Source organism: Macrosteles quadrilineatus, unplaced genomic scaffold (assembly GCF_028750875.1).
Source record: "Macrosteles quadrilineatus isolate MER2022 unplaced genomic scaffold, UCM_ALF_1.0 Scaffold_5__1_contigs__length_97177068, whole genome shotgun sequence".
In the NCBI taxonomy this organism is placed as follows: Eukaryota; Metazoa; Arthropoda; class Insecta; order Hemiptera; family Cicadellidae; genus Macrosteles; species Macrosteles quadrilineatus.
In genome coordinates this window covers 46,096,751-46,116,434 of record NW_026542598.1, presented here as the reverse complement: position 1 = coordinate 46,116,434, position 19,684 = coordinate 46,096,751, and the positions used below count along the sequence as shown (strand labels likewise).

At 36.2% G+C, this 19,684-nt stretch overlaps 1 protein-coding gene across 11 annotated transcripts in view; it reads left to right on the top strand.

The window, feature by feature from the left end:
• Window positions 1-19,684, top strand: part of LOC128993898 (protein hsr-9-like) — a 49,382-nt gene that overhangs the window by 17,218 nt on the left and 12,480 nt on the right. For 8 of the 11 annotated variants that reach the window (XM_054417982.1, XM_054417981.1, XM_054417978.1 and 5 more), the window contains exons 3-4: window positions 15,661-15,745; window positions 17,332-19,601. In XM_054417982.1, coding sequence (XP_054273957.1) covers window positions 15,688-15,745; window positions 17,332-19,601 — 2,328 coding nt within the window. In that variant the 5' untranslated portion in view covers window positions 15,661-15,687. Of the gene's footprint in view, window positions 1-9,003; window positions 9,113-9,506; window positions 9,881-15,660; window positions 15,746-17,331; window positions 19,602-19,684 lie in introns of those variants that run through there. The other 3 variants (XM_054417972.1, XM_054417975.1, XM_054417973.1) reach the window with 3 other exon arrangements.

Here is a 19,684-nt window from a genome sequence, read left to right as displayed (position 1 = left end):
GTTAAATGGTAAGTGCCTTGGATTTTTTATTTAAAAAATTGTTGTCAAGTCAAAAAAATTATTTTAGCCGCCATTTTTCCGATATGGCCGCCAACTTTGATTTTTCTTACGGAACACCCTGTATTTTATGATGTATTCTGGTAGAAAAAGTAATTTTAAGACGATTTTATTCTTGTGATTTTTTTTCATAAACCTAACCGTTTCAAAGATAATAATGGTTAAAGTTTTGAAATTTCTGCATGAGAAAGAGTTTCGATAAAGGCCTAAGCAAGCATGCCAGCTGTTTTGTTCGAAAACCATTCAAAATTTCACAACTTAAACCATTATTATATTTGAAACGGTTAGGTTTATTAAAAAAATGACAAGAATAAAATCGTCTTAAAATTACTTTTTCTACCAGAATACATCATAAAATACAGGGTGTTCCATAAGAAAAATCAAAGTTGGCGGCCATATTGGAAAAATGGCGGCTAAAATAATTGTTTGGACTTGACTATAATTTTTTAAATAAAAAATCCAAGGCACTTACTATTTAACTTTTTTTGATATCTCTTATAGTTTTCGAATAAAACGGCTGGCACACTTATATCAATCACCCTGTATACACTACGTTTATGGACTTACGATTCTGAATCTTCGTCATGTATGTTATTTTTCAAACTCCTTTTGTCTGTTATTCCTACGGTCAGAGTGGTATCTTTTTTTATAAATTGTGTATGAATAAGTGTTTTTGACACTTCGTAGAATGTTTTACTGTATATTCAACTAACACAAAGCAAACGTTTTTTTCATGATGTACTCATGAAGTCGATACCCAACATGCAACTGTGGCCTGGATTCTTTCCTTCTCGCCTTTTGCCGTGAAACACACCGTAACCTGACGTTGCGCCCCCCTCCAACCCCCTCCCCCCCTCTCACCATAAACATACTGCATAGCCATAGCGTCATAGCTATAGTAGTGTGGTGACGTCATTCTTTAGGCAAATATAATAGTGTATACTCCTTATCGTGAGATAATAGATAAACTATGCTAATTCATCAACATCGTGTAATTTAATGGATTACTGCGGTTACCTATTTTCTAACTAGCTGGTTTTTCATCGTGCCCCCCTGGTCGATCTTTCCACCCCCATACCCGCCGCACCGTGGAACCGGTCACTGATGCCGGGCTGGCACTCGCACCGCCTAACCACCCTGTAAAATTATCAATGATCAATTATCTATTATTTAAGATGGGGACGCCACTATGTGCGTATTTTAACCCAAATATGAGTGAAGGATGAGTGTAGGATGAGTGGCGCGATCTTGTAGTCTTGTTAGTGACTATTAGGACTAAGGCCGACATGTTCCTTAGACACAGCTGTTAATTAATAGCCCATACAGCTAATGGCAACTAAGGGACCTACAGTTTATAGTGGAATCCGAACCACATTTTTTCCTTGTAATCTACGAATTGGTCTAATTATCAGTATAGTACTGCGGATAGTCGTAGTACTCACTAGTGCGGACGTTAATCCACACCAGGGAGCATCGCATCCACAGTGCATCCCTATAAATATCCACAATTCGTGACCTCCTAGTAGCTGGATTACAGGACGACACCACCCGTCCCAGTCAAAGTCAAAGCAACTGGCAATCGGCCCTGTATTCCTAACTTTGTTTAGATTTCTAATATAACTTTTTGTTGCTGACTCGGAACTGTGTATTTTGGCCAAGACCATTCAATAGTCCAAATATATTAATATCATGTATGGCTTGGTACTGTTTCGAACTACTGGAAAACATTAGATTTTCCTCCTGACGATCTTATGACCTTCACAAGGGAGACGGACAACGGCCCAGATCTTTGTTTGGGTTAATCCCCCTAATTTATGGCCTGAGGGTACTGGTCACCGGGGAAGGGGTGGGGAATCGAGAATTTTGTTAGAATTTATAATTTTATGACCAGAACTATTTTTCGTTTAGTAAACTTTTTTTCGACTTTTTCATTATCAGCAAGTTTGGTTAGTTTGGTTAGGCTATGATGGTTTAATTTTATAATAAAGAAATTATAAAAATTGAATTTTAGGCATTTGTAATTTTATTTCATGAATAGAACTATTTTTTTGATTAGTAAACCTTCATTCGATTTTTTCATTATCAACAAGTTTGGTTAGGTTATGACAGTTAAGTTTAATTTAAATTTAACCTACAAACGATACGCTTTGACAGCGACGGTGATAGAGCTAACAATTTGCTGCGAACAGTTCGGCTATGCACCCCGCACGGTATGATGAAGCGTTCGACACCGACCTAGAACTGACAGGTCAACCGACCGTGATTAAGAGGATTACAGCCTGGGTCATGTGCCTACACCCCCTTCACAATGCAACAATGTCCAGCTGTCTAGTGATGGCTGATTCGATTATTGTACATGCGATGACGTCGATTACGAGTGCATCAAGTAGTTTCTTTCCTAGTCCTCGCCTCGCTAGCTCGTGGTGAATGTATCCTGTGCCACAATAAACTGTGTCAGCAATCTGACACATACTTTCTCCCATTAGCTTGTCAACAACCCTTATCTTGGACAAGCGTTAGGAGTGAGTATGATATTGTATGGATGGGTAGAATCGCAAAAATCGCTATCACTTTTGAACTGTAATTTTTACATAATTGGGGGTCGTACCATTTTGTTGATAGTTATAAGGTAAGGACCGTGATATACCAAATTTGTATTATAGTCGTTCAAACAGTTCTTTTGGAAATACGATGTTTTCCGTTAGTTTATGGGGTTTTATAGGAAAACGCAATTTAAAATCATAATTTCATCAAGATTTAAAAAATCCTAAAGATACCATAGATTTTGATTAGTAGTACTTAAGTTAGTCCTTAAACAAAAACAAGGACATTTTCTGTACGTGTATAAGAGGAGGAAGTGAAAAAGGGTAGTTCGCCGTGTTTTCCCGCCTTTTGCTCCTGTTGTCTGTTGTGTTGTGTTGGGAGTTGGGATGTTTTATCATGTTTATCAAACCGGTCAACTCATCGTCCTTCAGCCTTTTCTTCTTCTTTCCTTTCGTCTCTGATTCGAACCACTTCTTCGCCTGTTTTGTGAAGACTGTTCTTTCGGAAGTATTGTAAACCGTTACAAATTCGCGCACTTTTGAGTTTACGTATAGTGTTTTAGGCTTCTAGGAACATCGAAATTAAAAAGTATATCGGTCCCGGGTCTAGGTCCTGCCGTGCCACCTACGGTATACTGTAGTAGCTTCTTCCCCGTATGTCCATAAAGTCTTCATTTGAAAAGCAATGCGTTTTATATAAAGATCTTTTAACGATGGCTTATCACCAAATTTAATTTTAAACTATTTTACACACGAATGGACTTCAATGACGTCACTATTAGGAAAGCTATCCAGGGCTCCGATCGCCTGGATACACTCACGACGAGCAGTAAACTTGAGCTTTTCTTTTCCATTCGATGTAAGTCATGAGTGACGTAATATTCAGTACACTCACTATCCAAATTCGTAACAACGTTTCCTGTGCTCTAAAGTTGTTCAATCGGGCGTGTTTCGCTCACTCATCATACTTAACTCTTATTTTAAGATTAGGATAATCTCTTCCATATTTTCGTTCAGTTATACAGCAGCAAAGATCCTCATTGTGAGTTTTTAATAAGATCGGTAAATAAATTCTTCACATTGCGTATTCATGTTTATGAAATAAATGTTATTCAAAAGGTTAGAGTTTGATACTAGATTATCGGACCTTAGGAATTGCGTTATCGTTATGGGTTCTGTTTCTCGTATTAACTTATGCCATTAACTAATAATTCACATGTTTAACGCTACTAATGCGAAGTAGCATTTTCATTCCTCAAGTAAAGTAAGCAAACAGTCGCTATCTATGGAAGAACATTTTTCTAAATCCGACAATGGAGTGAGCCACACAACTATTTAACGTAACTTTTCCTTTTAGTAAAGGGAAAATAGTTGTGCAATATATCAAGCATTTCATCACAAGTGATTACTGGTGAATCGAGTTGTATCCACATAACCTAGAATCGATTCTCAGTAAAATTGTCATCCTCGATGACGTCACCACTATTGTTGTCGTGTACTCGTCACTTGTTGGAACTTCACAACATTTGAGAAACGATTTTCTATTTGACAATTGCGTGGATTTAAATAGTGGATTTACCTGCGATTTTGAAAGTACATGTTGATATCGAGTCAACATTTACCCTATCAATTAATTATCAAATCATTCAGATGGGGACGCCACCTAGGTGCGTATAACCCGAATATGAGTTAAGGATGAGTGTAGAATTTTGTAGAATTGAGTGAGATGTGTTAGCTTTGTTACTGACCAAGACTAGCTATTTCTTCAACAGGAGCATTTGTCCAATAATTCAATGATCAGGAACAGCTGGGTTTAATTTCGAACCATCAAAAGTCTACTGACTTTTCTCAGGATGGAACCGGCGATCTTTTTGAATACTATAACACTATAACCACTCAGCTATATGTCGTCGATTTTGTCTTTCGTCATAAGAAAATAATTAATAACTTTATGTTCATACGGGATCCTTTACCAGCAGTCTCTTAAGTTTAAAACAATCCATATAGTATTCTGTGAATAAATTTCTAGTTTGGCATTGAAACGAGTGTTAGATTTTTTGCTGATTAATGATATTAGATAACCTCTCTGGTTTAATATGATTCATCATTTGAGCTTATCTGTTTTCCTTAGACAATCTTTATGCACATTTTGACACGATCACTAAAGTTTGTCATACATCCAATCCTGATAGTTAAAGATCGTCTTCAATCTAAGAGTCTCACTTGAGGTGATCTTTTCAATTCAGATGATTCTGTTGTAGTTAAAAAAAAAACATTTTTATGCTTTTTTGTGATCTGCTGCCTAAATATTTAGTTTGAAATTATATTTATAGTATGACTAGCTGTGTACCCGTTCTACGCACGGGGATCTTATAATATTCAGTTGAAACCTTCTTATATAAAGAACAGCAGTTGGTTTGCATATTTTAAGATATGCTGGCCAAACTATTATACATAGCTTCATTTTATGTTGTTTTTTGTTGTTCCGGATCGGTATGACAATCAATAAAAGGTTAAATTACCTCTGTGTCTGCCGGTCGATCCTATAACGGTAGGCTTACTTTTATTTTTACTATCTGATCTCGTTTGCATGGCTCAATCACGTCCTGGTTGAAGTTCGTTCGCTACGCTCACTCACCTGTATGTTGGAGCTCGTTCGCTGCGCTCACTTTCCTTCAGGTTAGCTCGTTCGCTACGCTCACTTGCCTTCAGGTTAGCTCGTTCGCTACGCTCACTCGCCTCCAGGTTGCAAATTAGCTGTTGTCATAAATGTAAAAGAAATAATAGTGCTAGTGCTGCACCCTGTTGGTAATCCTTGTAACTTTAATGCTATTGAACATCACAGAACAGAACCAACTTGTTTAATTGAAACAGCTGTTAAGATTCAATAATTTCATTTCTCATAAGGTTAACATGGGCTTCCAGAAATTCCACGTCAAAAATCGACAAAAACTTGATTTTCAAGGGTTTACTGTTAAATATCTAACTGTCTCATATTCGATGAAATACGTCTAAAACCATCTCATATATGTATAGTATTTGGAAAATAAGTTTCAGGCGGGACAGTGCTATAGTTATTGAGGAGTAGTTGTAATAAAGTGCGTATTTTAGCGTTACCAAGAGAATGACAGACAGACAGACAGACAGACAGACAGACAGAAATTGAGATAAGGTTTGATTCGGTTTCTCTGACCTATGAAATGTAAAAATAACCAAAAAGTTCATTATTCTAAGCAATGTACAGACAAAACTCTAATTTTATTTATATAGATATGATTTATATTGTTTAAGTTGATTCGATGTAACCTATAACTATTATACAAGATCTTTCGCTTTTAAGTAAATCTATATCTTAAAAACTATCTCTTTTGTTTGAGACTATCTCTTTGAGACGACCTATTTCGTTTTAACTACTGTATCCTTACGATTCCAGAAGTTCTAGCTATAATTCGGAATGTTACGTCTAGCATCTAGCTCAAGATATGTTGCTGATGTGCAGATCCGTATCTTTTTTAAGATTGTTCCCTAGTATAAATATTTATAGTTTTATAGTACCTCTGTTGTTTTAGGCGATCCATAAAATTATGTATATACTTGAAGGTTGATGAATTAACTTTAATTTCTAGTAGCTTTGGAAAATGGTTTGTCCTGAAACGACGCTTGGAATTACTCGATTTATCATTTATAAACAGTTTTAAATTATCTCTCTCATTTTAGCGTACCTGTACCTACATATAACCTATACTATATGACACGAAGTATCTGGTTGTAGACAATCTTTCTCTTTTGATTTATATTTTCAGATTATATAATGTAGTTTTATTCGTGACTTCTGGTGTGTTTCACTAGATTAAATCGATGTCTAATTTAATGAGTTAGTTTTTTTTAGCTCGTACATTATACTACTGTTCTTTGTAGGCAAAACTTTCTGTCGCTGAAAGATACGAAAACAAAACTGTACCGTGTTTTTATTAATTGTCACAATGTTATAAAAAATCGTGAAGCTATATTTTTTGTTTATTTTGAATTAATTAACTTCTGTTGCACACATCATAACTGCACTTAGAAAACCTGTTTGTTAACAACAAAACGCATATCTTTCAGATTTGACAACGAAGTTCAATGAATAGTCCACTTAAATAAACTATAATAAAAACTGAACACTTAAACCAGTATATTTTTATGAGAATTGCACAGTACTGATGTGTCGTTATATTTTACAATGTATTTTTTTCATGCGTATTAGTCTTAGTTAAATATTAAAAGGGGTGAGTGGTGATATTTTTGCAGTTTTCATTGTTAATTATTTGGTCGGCTACGTGAACAACATAGCGTTTTATAAGTGTACACACTTTACAAAAGTAGATTTGTTTGATTCAACAAACGAATGGGTAATCTTTTCATAATTAATTTTTGCCCACACTAATTCTCTCTCAACTGCATACGCGTTGACCGATTTGGAGTAGATTTATGTCGCTGACACACTGTATATAGACTCGCTTCACTTTTCAGGCATCATTGAAATCACAAGATTTTTACGCAGGATGGTTTGCCGGATCAAACACCAATCTGGAGCATACTTTTCAGTATTGTTTCATATTTCATATCTTGTACTTTGGAGCTAAAACTTTGGGCAATTCAGGAAGTTAAAACATTTTGACATTCATGAATTGGACCAATTTTCCAATCTTTGTCCTTTATTCAAGTGTCGCGTTCCCTAAAACTTTTTATTACACCCTATTCTAAAACTTTTTTTCATGTTTACAATTTTGTCTAATTTGATGTTGAAATATGTTTATACCTTATCAATAATCACTCGTCATCTCACAACTTTACCATGGACGCGCGCGCTGGTACAGTAGCCACCGGTACTAAATTTTTTACCGCTAAATGGAACCATCGATTTACAACTTTATTATAACATTATTATTTATTTCCACCGCGTTCGTAATCGCCTTCCTCCATTCCACCCATTTTCTCCTCGCCAAACCTAAGCGAGTTTTTTTCAGCTATGAAATAGTTACCGGCTATCGGCTATACCGCACGCTATTCGCGAACCACGGTGTGAAGCGGACGCCGACGAAGCGAGTGGGAAAAGAGAGCCGTTAGGACGTACAAGTAAAAAGGAGAAGGAGCGCATGCGCGAAAGTGCCACATAGTAAGAGCCGAGGATTGGGCGAAACCATTCTAACGTCGAGGGGTGTAAGGTAGATGTTATGCTCAAATAGCGCGCTGGGCGCGGCTTTACTATTCAAGGTCGTTTATCAATTTTTATTACTTTCACGCCAGCGTGACCCAGAAGGTGTTGGGAATAAAAGTAACTAAAGGAGAAATAAGTCCCGTTGTCTGTGGACGTTGAACCGTCGTCTCGCCTAACGCAGTTAAATAATTAATCGATCACGAACCTTATTTAGTATTCTCTGGCGTCGGATAAATTACTATTTCCGAAATCCCGCTTGCGCCTCTGAACAATCACAAGTTGACGTACGATTGTGTCGGTCGACCTTGAGTTGACAAATTGTAGGTCATTGCCAGCGGCTGTCTCCCGTCTGTGATTGATATCTTGACCGTTCACACCTGTGTTTGTGATACTGTACTTCACGTACAGTGATTAGAATGTTGTTTGACAGAGAATTTTAAAACTGAGGAACCGATGACACTTTCCTTGATATTTGAATTCCATTGAGTTTATCATGCGTCCAAGTTGTATTGTACTTGAATTCTAGAATCTTTGCAACTTATTTGATAATTGGTTGCAAATTAATTGTACCTGTGGTCTGCGAGATTTATCAGAAAGCATACTGTATCGTTTTTAACAAATAACCTGATCGTTTTACCATGTTACTTACTTTCATTTCCAGATTTTTTTTAAATGTTACTAATTTACACGAATCGATTGGCATCATTAAGAGAAGTATTTTTGTTTGGTCTGTGCGAAATTGTTTCAAATTTAACTCGATAATGCATAATATAGAAATATTTATGGGACGGTTCCATTACGACATGAATCCATTATTTTAATGAACAATTATTATTACGATTAGATAAGTATTACAAAAATTGGCATGAAATTAATTTTGAAATATAGGAGGCTACAATAACGTTTGTAAATCCGTCTCATAACTGTAATCTTTTACAAATTTATATCAATCACGCAGTTAGTTAATTTATAAATTATTTATGTTATAACATAAATTATAAACATAAATAAAAAATACAATTAGCCATAAAATCATTAAAATTCCAAAATTTTCATTTTTGGTTTGTATTGGATTGGTCCATTCTGCCTGACCTTCTACCACTTATTAAAATAATTATTTTTTAAATTTTCTCATTACACGCTCCGTCATAATTTTATGGTCACGTGATCGCAGTCGCCATCTTGGCACTCTTTGGCGTTTTAGGAGCTGTTCGAGGGTTAGTGACGTCGGCTACAAACAAGTCGTTTTGGTGTTTCCGTCATGATAATTCTCGTTCCAAGTTGATTTGGATACTCCATTGTTGATTCTAAGGTAAATTTATGTATAATTATTACTAGTTTTACCGTCTTTGCTCTATATTGACATTTCATATGACGCTTGACCAAATCAGCGGCGGCTAGCAGTAGCTACTGCAATCAGAAAACGTTCTGCTGTTACGTATCTCTCTTGTATTGGAAATGGCGGGAGGTGTAAATTGCTTAAAAATTGCTCATTTTGTGATAATTGAATTGTATTATGGCTACGAAATGAATGTATATCGTCCCCGTCGTTGACAAATTCAAATTCTTTCGTAATGAGGGTATCTTTATGTCAAAATTTATGGATTAATTTTCTCAGTACCAAACTACAATGTGCTTTGTTGATACCAGCACACTCTAGCGAATAAAACTTCAACTTATTACCATTACGGACTCATTACCTGGTTTGTGGTAGGTTGTTATTCGGACAAATCGGAATTCGGAAAATAAATACTACGCGTAGCCGGTTGAGTAGTTGTGAAGTGTTTTTAAATTATTCAGTGTTTGTTTCATGTTAATGAAGAAGTTTTGATTGAAGTGTCGTCCTGTTGCCATTTTATTCCAGTTTTAACCCTAAATGTCAATCGAGATTTATTATGTTATCAGTTCATTTGTCACCAGCTTTGTGGTTAATGTGCTGCATTCAGTAACTTTCAATTTTGATTCGCCTATCAAAGTGGATTAATTTGAAGTGTAAAGAATTGATTTTTCAATCGCTGACCTCTACTATCTTCGTTCAACCTCAACCTATGGTATGATCCCGTTGTATAGCCTACGGGAGGTAGGACGCCATTTTGAAATTCTAAATCGATAATTTTTTTAGAATTAAGGTAACTTACGATTAATTTCATCTAAGTTTAATGTTTCATCTCGTTTGCAGGACAAATTTACTTGTTTTTTGTGACACAATCCCATGTCAAGTTTATTAATAAACATAACCTCCTCTGTTGGTAGGCTAGGCCTAACTTAAGTTTAAGGACATACCTACTTAGATCTAACCTTAACACAGCTCTAAACTTAAGTATCAAATTTATAACTTCATTCTGATCCCAAAGTTAGTAAAAAAAACCTAAGTTAGTAGCCTATTTAAATTATTAGACCTAAGGGGTACAGTTTCTTAACTGGGCTATGCTAATATCGATTAAAACTATCGAATTGAAAATATTGATTAATAATCGATATTTTTAAATATATTTATTATCAAATTAAACTATCATAACCTAACCTAACCAACCAAACTTGCTGATGGTGAAAAAATTGCATGAAGGTTTTCTAATCGAATCGATAGTTTCAATCGATATTAGCATAGCCCAGTTAGGAAACTGTACCCGACCTAAGTTGCAAAAAGAAAGGCGTAATAAACAACTTAAGTTAGAGCCTACTTAGATTGAAATTTGAATGAAACAATTAGACAAATCACACCTACCTAACTCTACCTTGTAGGATTTGCATAAAGCGGCCCTGATGAGGAAAGTAGACACCACAAGTTGTTATCAACAAGTAACTTGGTACAATTGTTAACTTAACGTAATTATTTAAGTTACTTAAACGTGGCCAAGGGAACCTTGATTTGTACATCACCAGAAATAAGATTTTCAGCTGAAAATAATTTACACAGAGGATCGTCCGGTAACCAGACGTGGATTAGGCGTCCGGTAGTGACGTCACCGGGTTGTGGGGTCCCGGAACGCCATTACCACAACGATACGATGTTCGGCCAGCGTTGTTCGTGGTGTAACTTAGGTAGTGGATAGAGTGCTCGACTGATAGGTATCCAAGAGGTCCAAGGTTCGAAACCCATCGGTTTCTTTAACTTTTTGTCACAGATTTTGCTTTGAATGTAATTTCTTCTTAACTGTACATCTTTTGTTAGAATTTTTGGCATTTATAATTTTATGTTATGAAGAGAATTGAACCTTCATTTGATTTTTTTTCATTATCAGCAAGTTTGGTTGGTTAGGTTAGGTTATGACAGTAACTGCCGGACGCCTAATCCACGTCCTGTTACTGGACGCGTATCCTCTGCGAATAATTTAACGCCTGCAAGAAGCGTTCATTAACGTAACTAAACTCAGCTGTTTAAAGTGTTTGTTTAATTTATAATGGTTTAAAAACCTGCATTCAGTAATCCAAACTACTGCTTGTGGCAACTATAGTTTTGGTTCAGCTAGGAACCATCTTCAGGCCGTACAAGGTGCCGCTATTTACCTCCGTAGGCCTATATGAAGGTCGTCATTTAAAATATAAGTACAAAATCACACACAAACACGCACATTGATTAATTGACGAACAATTAACATTAAAAAACTACCGAGCACTCAGGGACACGAGACAGGTGACGTGACCGGGCGGAAGTAAATAAGGTAGCCTATAACGACACATTGTATGGCCTGAAGATGGTTCCTAGCTGAACCGAAGCTATAGTTGCCACAAAAAGCAGCAGTTAAGATTACCGGTACTGAATGCAAGTATTTGAACCATTCTTGAAAATTTTTGTTTAAGTTTGTAAGTTAAATTAAATCTAACTGACTACTTAACTTAGATTTTTGTTAGTACGATATTTCCTCACCAGAAACTTGATATTAATTAGGCTATCGATTTTCGATCATCGATTCTTTTAAGTGACTCAAAGTGAATATTAACTTAGGACTCACACTTAACACATTTGCTACCAAGCATCGCATATATGCGACGCCGCGATCATTGCCACGGACCGAAGTAAGTTATACAATTTAATCTTAACACATAGACCGGCTGTCACTTGGTTAATACCCAGACCACGGGCAAAAACCTGTTAAACAGTGATCATTTACTTTACACTGCAATCGTGTTTGTTTAAATAATATATTCTTGTTTTTTTATATTTTTGATAACCTTTTGTAATGTAGCATATTTGCGTCGCCCGGTCTCCAGCAAAGACTATACGGTACCGGTACCTAGTGAAAAATATCAAATTTTTCTTGAAATAGCCCAAACGCCTCAAATATGCGATAGTTAATTTTTGTTTGTTTTGAGGTGAAAGTAGGCTACCGGTAAGTAAAAAACAGATTATTCAAGAACAGTTTATAACTGAACAAATATAAAAGCTACATAGGATAAAACAGCATACATACATACAGTGATGCAGAAAAGTAAAGACCAGTTTTTCTAACTATCATATGATGTCACCAATCATTATATCCACAGACCAAGTGACGCAGTTGTGCTTGAGACATCCCTGTAGACTACTGCAGAGAATTCAGTGCCTTCAAATATACCGTTAAAAAGATATAAGCATTTTGATAACATTGGAACACCGACGCAAATATGTGTCGTCAGTCTACATTAGACTCCCTCTTATCCGGACTCCTCGGGACTGAGACCAGTCCGGATAGCGGGATTTCTAGTTAAACGGACGTCCCCAAAAAAACTCGTTAAAACGGACTGTTTACTGTGATATTTTACTTAAATTTAGGAGAGCATTGTATTTAGACTTGGGATCACTGTTCTCAAATCTTTCCCACGAGGACATTCATTTCAGTACTGCCCACTTCCTGCTGATCTAGTCCGGTTGTCCTGATAAAAACCAATGTGTTGAATAAAATTGTCCGGTTAAAGAGACGTCATTTCCGCCGAGTGTAGTCCGGTTAAACCGATGTCCGGATAAGAGGGAGTCTACCGAATATGCGATGGCAGTCTATAGGTAGAAACCGGCCGTCGCATACGGTATGTGCTTCACTAGTCTATCCGAATAAAAAATTTTGCATTATTGCGGTAGCGAACGTGTTAAAATAGTTAGGATAATAAAGAAAAAGCTATTTTTTAAGAATGGTAGCCTGACTAGAGTTAAATAATATAGCCTAGTTTGGGAAACAAGAACGGCAACTTAGTTTCTTAACTGGGCTTGGTACGCTAATTGATTGGAACTATCAATTCGATTAGTAAACCTTGATTAGATTTTTTCATTATCAGCAAGTTGGTTAGTTAGGTTAGGCTATTCAGTTTCATTTGATAATTGATATAACTTTGTTTAAAATATTTATTTAGCCTATTTATCAATATTTTTAGTTTGAATCGGTATTAGCGTAGTTCAGTTAAAAAAAAAAAAAAAAAAAAAAAAAAACTGTAGCCTACCCAACAAGAAAACCACCAGACAGATAAATTGATGTTAGCCGAATATTTAATAATGACAGCCATGATGGATTTGGAATATTTATACAGTTTCAGTAGGCCATGCCATAAGTTACATGTTCAGTTTGATTTAGTCTTATTGACCATTTAGCTTCATGAGTAGGTAACTCATGAAGTAAGTAACCCCCAGTAAGTTACTGTTATCTTACAAAAGGGATATAAGTTAATTAAAATGAAACTGTTAACCAACCCAAACTTGCTGTAATATTTCAAAATTCCAATTGATAACAGAAAAGGCATGTGAGAAAGACAGGTCGGACATTATGCTGATTCGTGACTGTATTAAAATTAAGTTTGAGGTTCAACACCTATTTATACCTAGAAACTTTACCTTCCTAAATATAACCTAACTTCTAAACGCTCAATACAGTCACAAATCCGCCTTAGGCCCGACCTTTCTTCCCCACATACCTAAATAAGATCTATTAGTCTGCACATGCACAATATTAAGTGATCAGTTGTTTTTATGTTTGATTTTTTGTAAAATTTGTACTTTTAATGTCCTTGCATTACCAGTAGGCCTACCAGTAACTTAAATTTATTATAGGCCTACCGGTATCTCTTACCTTCTCCTCATCAGTTTTCGTATTTTAATTTTGGTTTTAGTTTACTGTTATGGAGCAAGCAGACCAGAATGTAAACAAATGAAATAATTGAATAAACACCAAACAACAGTAGATCCAATAATATTTGTGTGCGCAGAAATTTTTATTCACAGTTTTTTTTTAGATCTAGTTATAAATTTAGTTTCTAGTGATAACTTATAAAAATCATAGGTTCGCATGGTGACGTTAATGGAAATAAATACAAGTAACGTAGCCTACAGCCACGTTTACACAAGGCCAGTAGGCAGGCAGTCTGCCTCTGGCAGGCCTAACTTGAAATAAGTTTAAACACTAACTTAGGCAGGTAATCTGTCAGCACAACAATACTAGGTGTGTAATAGAGGCGTAGATTTTTGCATAGATTCAAGATTTATTGAGCACTTCAGTAAATATTCACAATTGACCAAGTCACTAAAAACTAACAAAAAAAAGTTGTATTTCCTGTTGACTCACAAGCTAAAGCAGAAAGCACACCAGAAAGTCCAAAGAGCACACCATGCAAAATAAATAAATAAAACTGTTTTAAACATGCTTTAAAATTTTACAAAACATGGGAAAAAGCAAAAAACTCACCACACTCATTGCAGGCAGGGTTAAATTTGAATTAATCTCTTCTCTATTTTTTCTTTTTACTTCCTTGTATTATAATCTATATAAATAAAATTAGAGTTTTGTCTGTACATTGCTTAGAATAATGAACTTTTTGGTTATTTTTACATTTCATAGGTCAGAGAAACCGAATCAAACCTTATCTCAATTTCTGTCTGTCTGTCTGTCTGTCTGTCTATCTGTCATTCTCTTGGTAACGCTAAAATACGCACTTTATTACAACTACTCCTCAATAACTATAGCACTGTCCCGCCTGAAACTTATTTTCCAAATACTATACATATATGAGATGGTTTTAGACGTATTTCATCGAATATGAGACAGTTAGATATTTAACAGTAAACCCTTGAAAATCAAGTTTTTGTCGATTTTTGACGTGGAATTTCTGGAAGCCCATGTTAACCTTATGAGAAATGAAATTATTGAATCTTAACAGCTGTTTCAATTAAACAAGTTGGTTCTGTTCTGTGATGTTCAATAGCATTAAAGTTACAAGGATTACCAACAGGGTGCAGCACTAGCACTATTATTTCTTTTACATTTATGACAACAGCTAATTTGCAACCTGGAGGCGAGTGAGCGTAGCGAACGAGCTAACCTGAAGGCAAGTGAGCGTAGCGAACGAGCTAACCTGAAGGAAAGTGAGCGCAGCGAACGAGCTCCAACATACAGGTGAGTGAGCGTAGCGAACGAACTTCAACCAGGACGTGATTGAGCCATGCAAACGAGATCAGATAGTAAAAATAAAAGTAAGCCTACCGTTATAGGATCGACCGGCAGACACAGAGGTAATTTAACCTTTTATTGATTGTCATACCGATCCGGAACAACAAAAAACAACATAAAATGAAGCTATGTATAATAGTTTGGCCAGCATATCTTAAAATATGCAAACCAACTGCTGTTCGTTATATAAGAAGGTTTCAACTGAATATTATAAGATCCCCGTGCGTAGAACGGGTACACAGCTAGTATGAGACTAAAAACTCCTGCTAGGAATAAACATAACTAGGCGTAGTTATATGAGCTGAATTGGTGGAAGTCTGCTGTGTAGGAGTTGTCTAAAGCAGCATAAATTACTAGTTTATAGGTCTTCAGGCGTTTTACACCTTATGTCCTTGTAATCTTTGGATTTTATAGTAGGCTAACTTATTAACCTTCCTTTTTATTGTTTCAGTTTTGATTGTTTTGGTGCTGGAACATCATGGCATCAACAATGTCCGAAAATGGCGACACAAGTGAAGAAATACTTCAACAAAATAGTAAGTTTGAATTTTTAAGCTAAATCTAACAATTAGGTCTCGTTAGGTAGGCTACCCTGTAAACTCTCGAGCAGGCGATTAACCTTTCAAACCAGAGGGTGTCCATGCGGAAGCTTTTTCCCCATCACATAATCATACAGATTTATCCAATCTTGCTTTATTATCAGGTAATTTTTAAGTTAAATTCAACCTAAGTGATGAGGAACCAATTTATTTTTAGGCTAAATAATAAATTGAACAACTGTTCATTACTGAACAAACTGTTATGAGTAATACGAGGGGGTTTTTAAGGTTAGTGTTACGGGTGAGGGCGCATGTGTAGATTTTGAAGCAATTAAATGTAGCCTAAATAGGGAAAAATAATTTAATACTAAAATAATCGTAGCAGGATTATTATATTTTATGAGATTTAAACATATTCTTTTAAAATCCAATTTTATAATTTAATAAATGCAATACGATACATATTTGTAAATCGAATTAATAAATAAAAACAAAATCCTAGATAGGATGCATGGATAGATAGGATCCTTAGAAAACCCTTAGCAACTTGACTCTGCTAACCAACTCCTCGCATCTCAGATCAAACCAAGGGGAAGGGTGGGTGTAAACATTGTTTTGGGTAGATCTAGGAATTTGGCGTGTCAAGTAGGGAGCTGGAAACGATTGGTAACAACAATTAAGTAATTAAATCTAAGGCTTACCTTACGATCTAATTTATTTTTATAGAGGAGACCTAGGTTTATACGTCAAAACATTATCGTCAGTTCTTTGTCTCATAGGCTAGCTAAACTTCTTGTTTGCCATCTCTTACTTGAGATGTTGTAGATTTGGTATAATTTGTACAAACATTGAACACATATAAATATTTACAGTAAACTCCCTCTAACCTAACCTTTTAAACTTTTTTTTTTTTTTCTTTAGTAAAACCTTTTAACCGGACTTCACTCAAAGGAAATGACATCTCTTTAACCGGACAATTTTTATCAGCACATTGGTTTAACCAGACTAGATCGGCAGGATGTGGGCGGTACTGAAACAACTGTTCTCGTGGGAAAGATTTGACACCAGTGATCACATGTCTAAATACAATGCTCTCCTAAATTTAAGTTGAATATCACAGTAAATAGACCGTTTTATCGAGTTTTTGGGGACGTCGGCTTAACCGGAAAACCTGTTATCCGATAAGAGGGAGTCTACTGTACAAAGACTTAAACGACAACAACTTAGATACATGGCCATGATCTTTATCACATCCTAACCTCCGAAGTTGTTTAAAGAATGAGATCCTTAAAGAACGGATTGAGTTTGGCTAGTTTCTCCACCTATATGGGAAATTACAAAACTACCATGAAATGTTAAAAAATATAGGCATTGTGGCCTACATGTATTTGTGATTGTTACTATTGGTGTCGTGAAGGTCGAGCTTGTTTTGTCCCTCAGCTAGGCCTAGGCCTTATTCGTCTCAGCATTATTGCCTGCAAAAAATTTCTTTTAAATACAAAATGTTTCTTTTTATATAAAAATAAATTTGAATGTGATTAATTGTATTTAGACAGTTTTCTAACAGTTTACATTTTTTGTAGGTGAAACAAGAGTTAATGGAGAAGTCAACGGATCATACGATGAACCAATGGACGTCGATGAAACAGTTAAAACTGTGAAAAAAATTAGTTCCAATGATATCAACTGTATCAGTGATGTAACTGAGAAGGACAGTGATAGTTTAAATGAACCTAACGATAGAATAAATTCAAAATGTGAAGATGAGTTATCTGAAAGTGCTGTAGAAAATGAAGTGCCTGAAAAAGATGAAGGAACATCTAGCAATGGCTTTGATGAACATCAAGACCAAGAAAAAGAAGAAAATAATGTTGAAGAAAACCATGAAGATGAAGAAGAACCTAATCAAGGAGAGGAAGATGACATTATGATGGTGGAGGAAGAGGATGCTGGAGACCCTTTAGGAAATGAATCAAGTGCTGGGGAGGTAGAAAACATTGAAAAGGAAACACTAGATGAGTCTGAAGACAAGACTTTAGATGACCAAGATAATACTTCCACCCCAGAGAAACAAATAGATTCTTCTGAAAATGAAAAGAATGAAAATCAAGAAAATGAAAATGTTGAAGCTTCATTGGAAAAGTCGGACAAAGAAGCTGAACTCAAAGACAGCAGCAGCAAAGACCATTCAGTTGATGAAAGTCAAACCGCTGAATCGGAAAAAGAAGAAAAAGACAAAGGGGAAGGTGAAAAAATGGAAGTAGATGGAGAAAAAAATGAAGAATCGCCTGATAAGACCAAAACTGAAGAGGACAGTGAAAAAACACCAGATAAAGGAAAAAAGAAAAAGACCCCACAGCAACCTATGAATATCACACCTAGAAGAAGTTCTCGAAATGTCAATAAACCAAAAACTTACATCGATGAACCTGATATCAAGGGTACCACACTCACAACCCCGAAAAAGATAAATGATGATCCAGATATTGAAGAGATTGTGCCACAAGATCCTTTGGCCATGGATTCACCTGTGTCTGATAAGAAAAAGAAAACTGTCGTTGTCAGTGATCCGAAGAGGTTAGTGGAAATTGCTACAGGTAGTAAGCAAACAAAACTGGGTAAAAAAGAACCGACTTTGGTTATAATTGATACAAATTCTATTCTCTCGGGCAGAGGTCCGGTTCCAGTATCACCATCTTCACCATTAGGACACTCTACGACAGTTGCTGGATCTTCCCGAGGACAGGGTTATTCAGTTCTGCCAGTAGCTCTACCGGCTCAAGGCATGTATCCTCATCCTCTCAAACAGACTCAGCTAAAACCTTTGTCCATGTCACACTCACCATCAGCCACTCCCTCCCCACCCCCTGCCACTTCAAAGACTCCACCTGTCATCTTGCCTTCCCTAACGGACGACATGTATGTAGTTGAAGCTCCGTCATTCATAGTTCCGTATGTTTATGAGAAGCCACCCATAAAACCCTTGAAGAACTTTGTAGATCAGGTAGAACAAGCCATCAAAGAAATTAAGGCTCAATTAGAAAAAGAAAAGAATGAAGAAGACAAAAAAGCAGAAGATGAAAAGAAATCTGAAGAAGAAGAAGAAGAAGATAAGAAGTCCGATAGCAGCGAAAAGGATGATAAGGAAAAATCAAAAGATGATGATGCCAAAGATGAAAAGATGGAAGTTGATGCGGAAGCGACCAAAACTAAAGATGATGACTCTAAAGAAAAGGATGAAACCAAAGATTCTGAGAAAAGTGAAGACAAAAGTTCTGAATCCAAGGAGAGCGAAAAGTCCGGCGAGGACGGAAAAGCTGATGAAGAAAAGTCCAAGAAAAGTAGTTCATATTTTGACAACCCCCTAGGTAAATTCTTTATTCAAATTGGTGTTAACTTGGTGCAAGAACATGTACAGACGGATTTATTGCGATCTCAGAAAAGGAAAAAGGAAAGGGAAGGATCAAAATGTACTCCTGAAGTGCAGCAAGCAATGAATTCTCTTATTAGAAGTTTAGAATTTAGTAAAGCAACCAATGAACCTTTTAAATTGGAATTGAAAAAATGTGAGTTTTGCAGCTTTAAAACAGAATCAGCTCTGGTGATGGCACATCACTTGGAGACTCCGCACATGAGGAACTATGTGTATAGGTGTAATTTCTGTCCGTTGGAAGTAAGGAGTCCCCATGACATTCTATATCACATGGAAGCGGAACATAACGTAAGAGGACGACTAGAGAGAGCCCCAGCCTTCCACCAGTGTCCCAGCTGTCCGTTTGAGGACAACCAGAAGGGGAAACTGAGCAGGCACTTGCTGTCCTGCGCCAAGAAGTACAGGCCAGAGAGAAATCAGGCAAGTGATTTTATCATTATGTAAATATGTGAATCAGCATCACAAGAGCATAAAACAATTGGGAAACTTATATTTGCTTTACT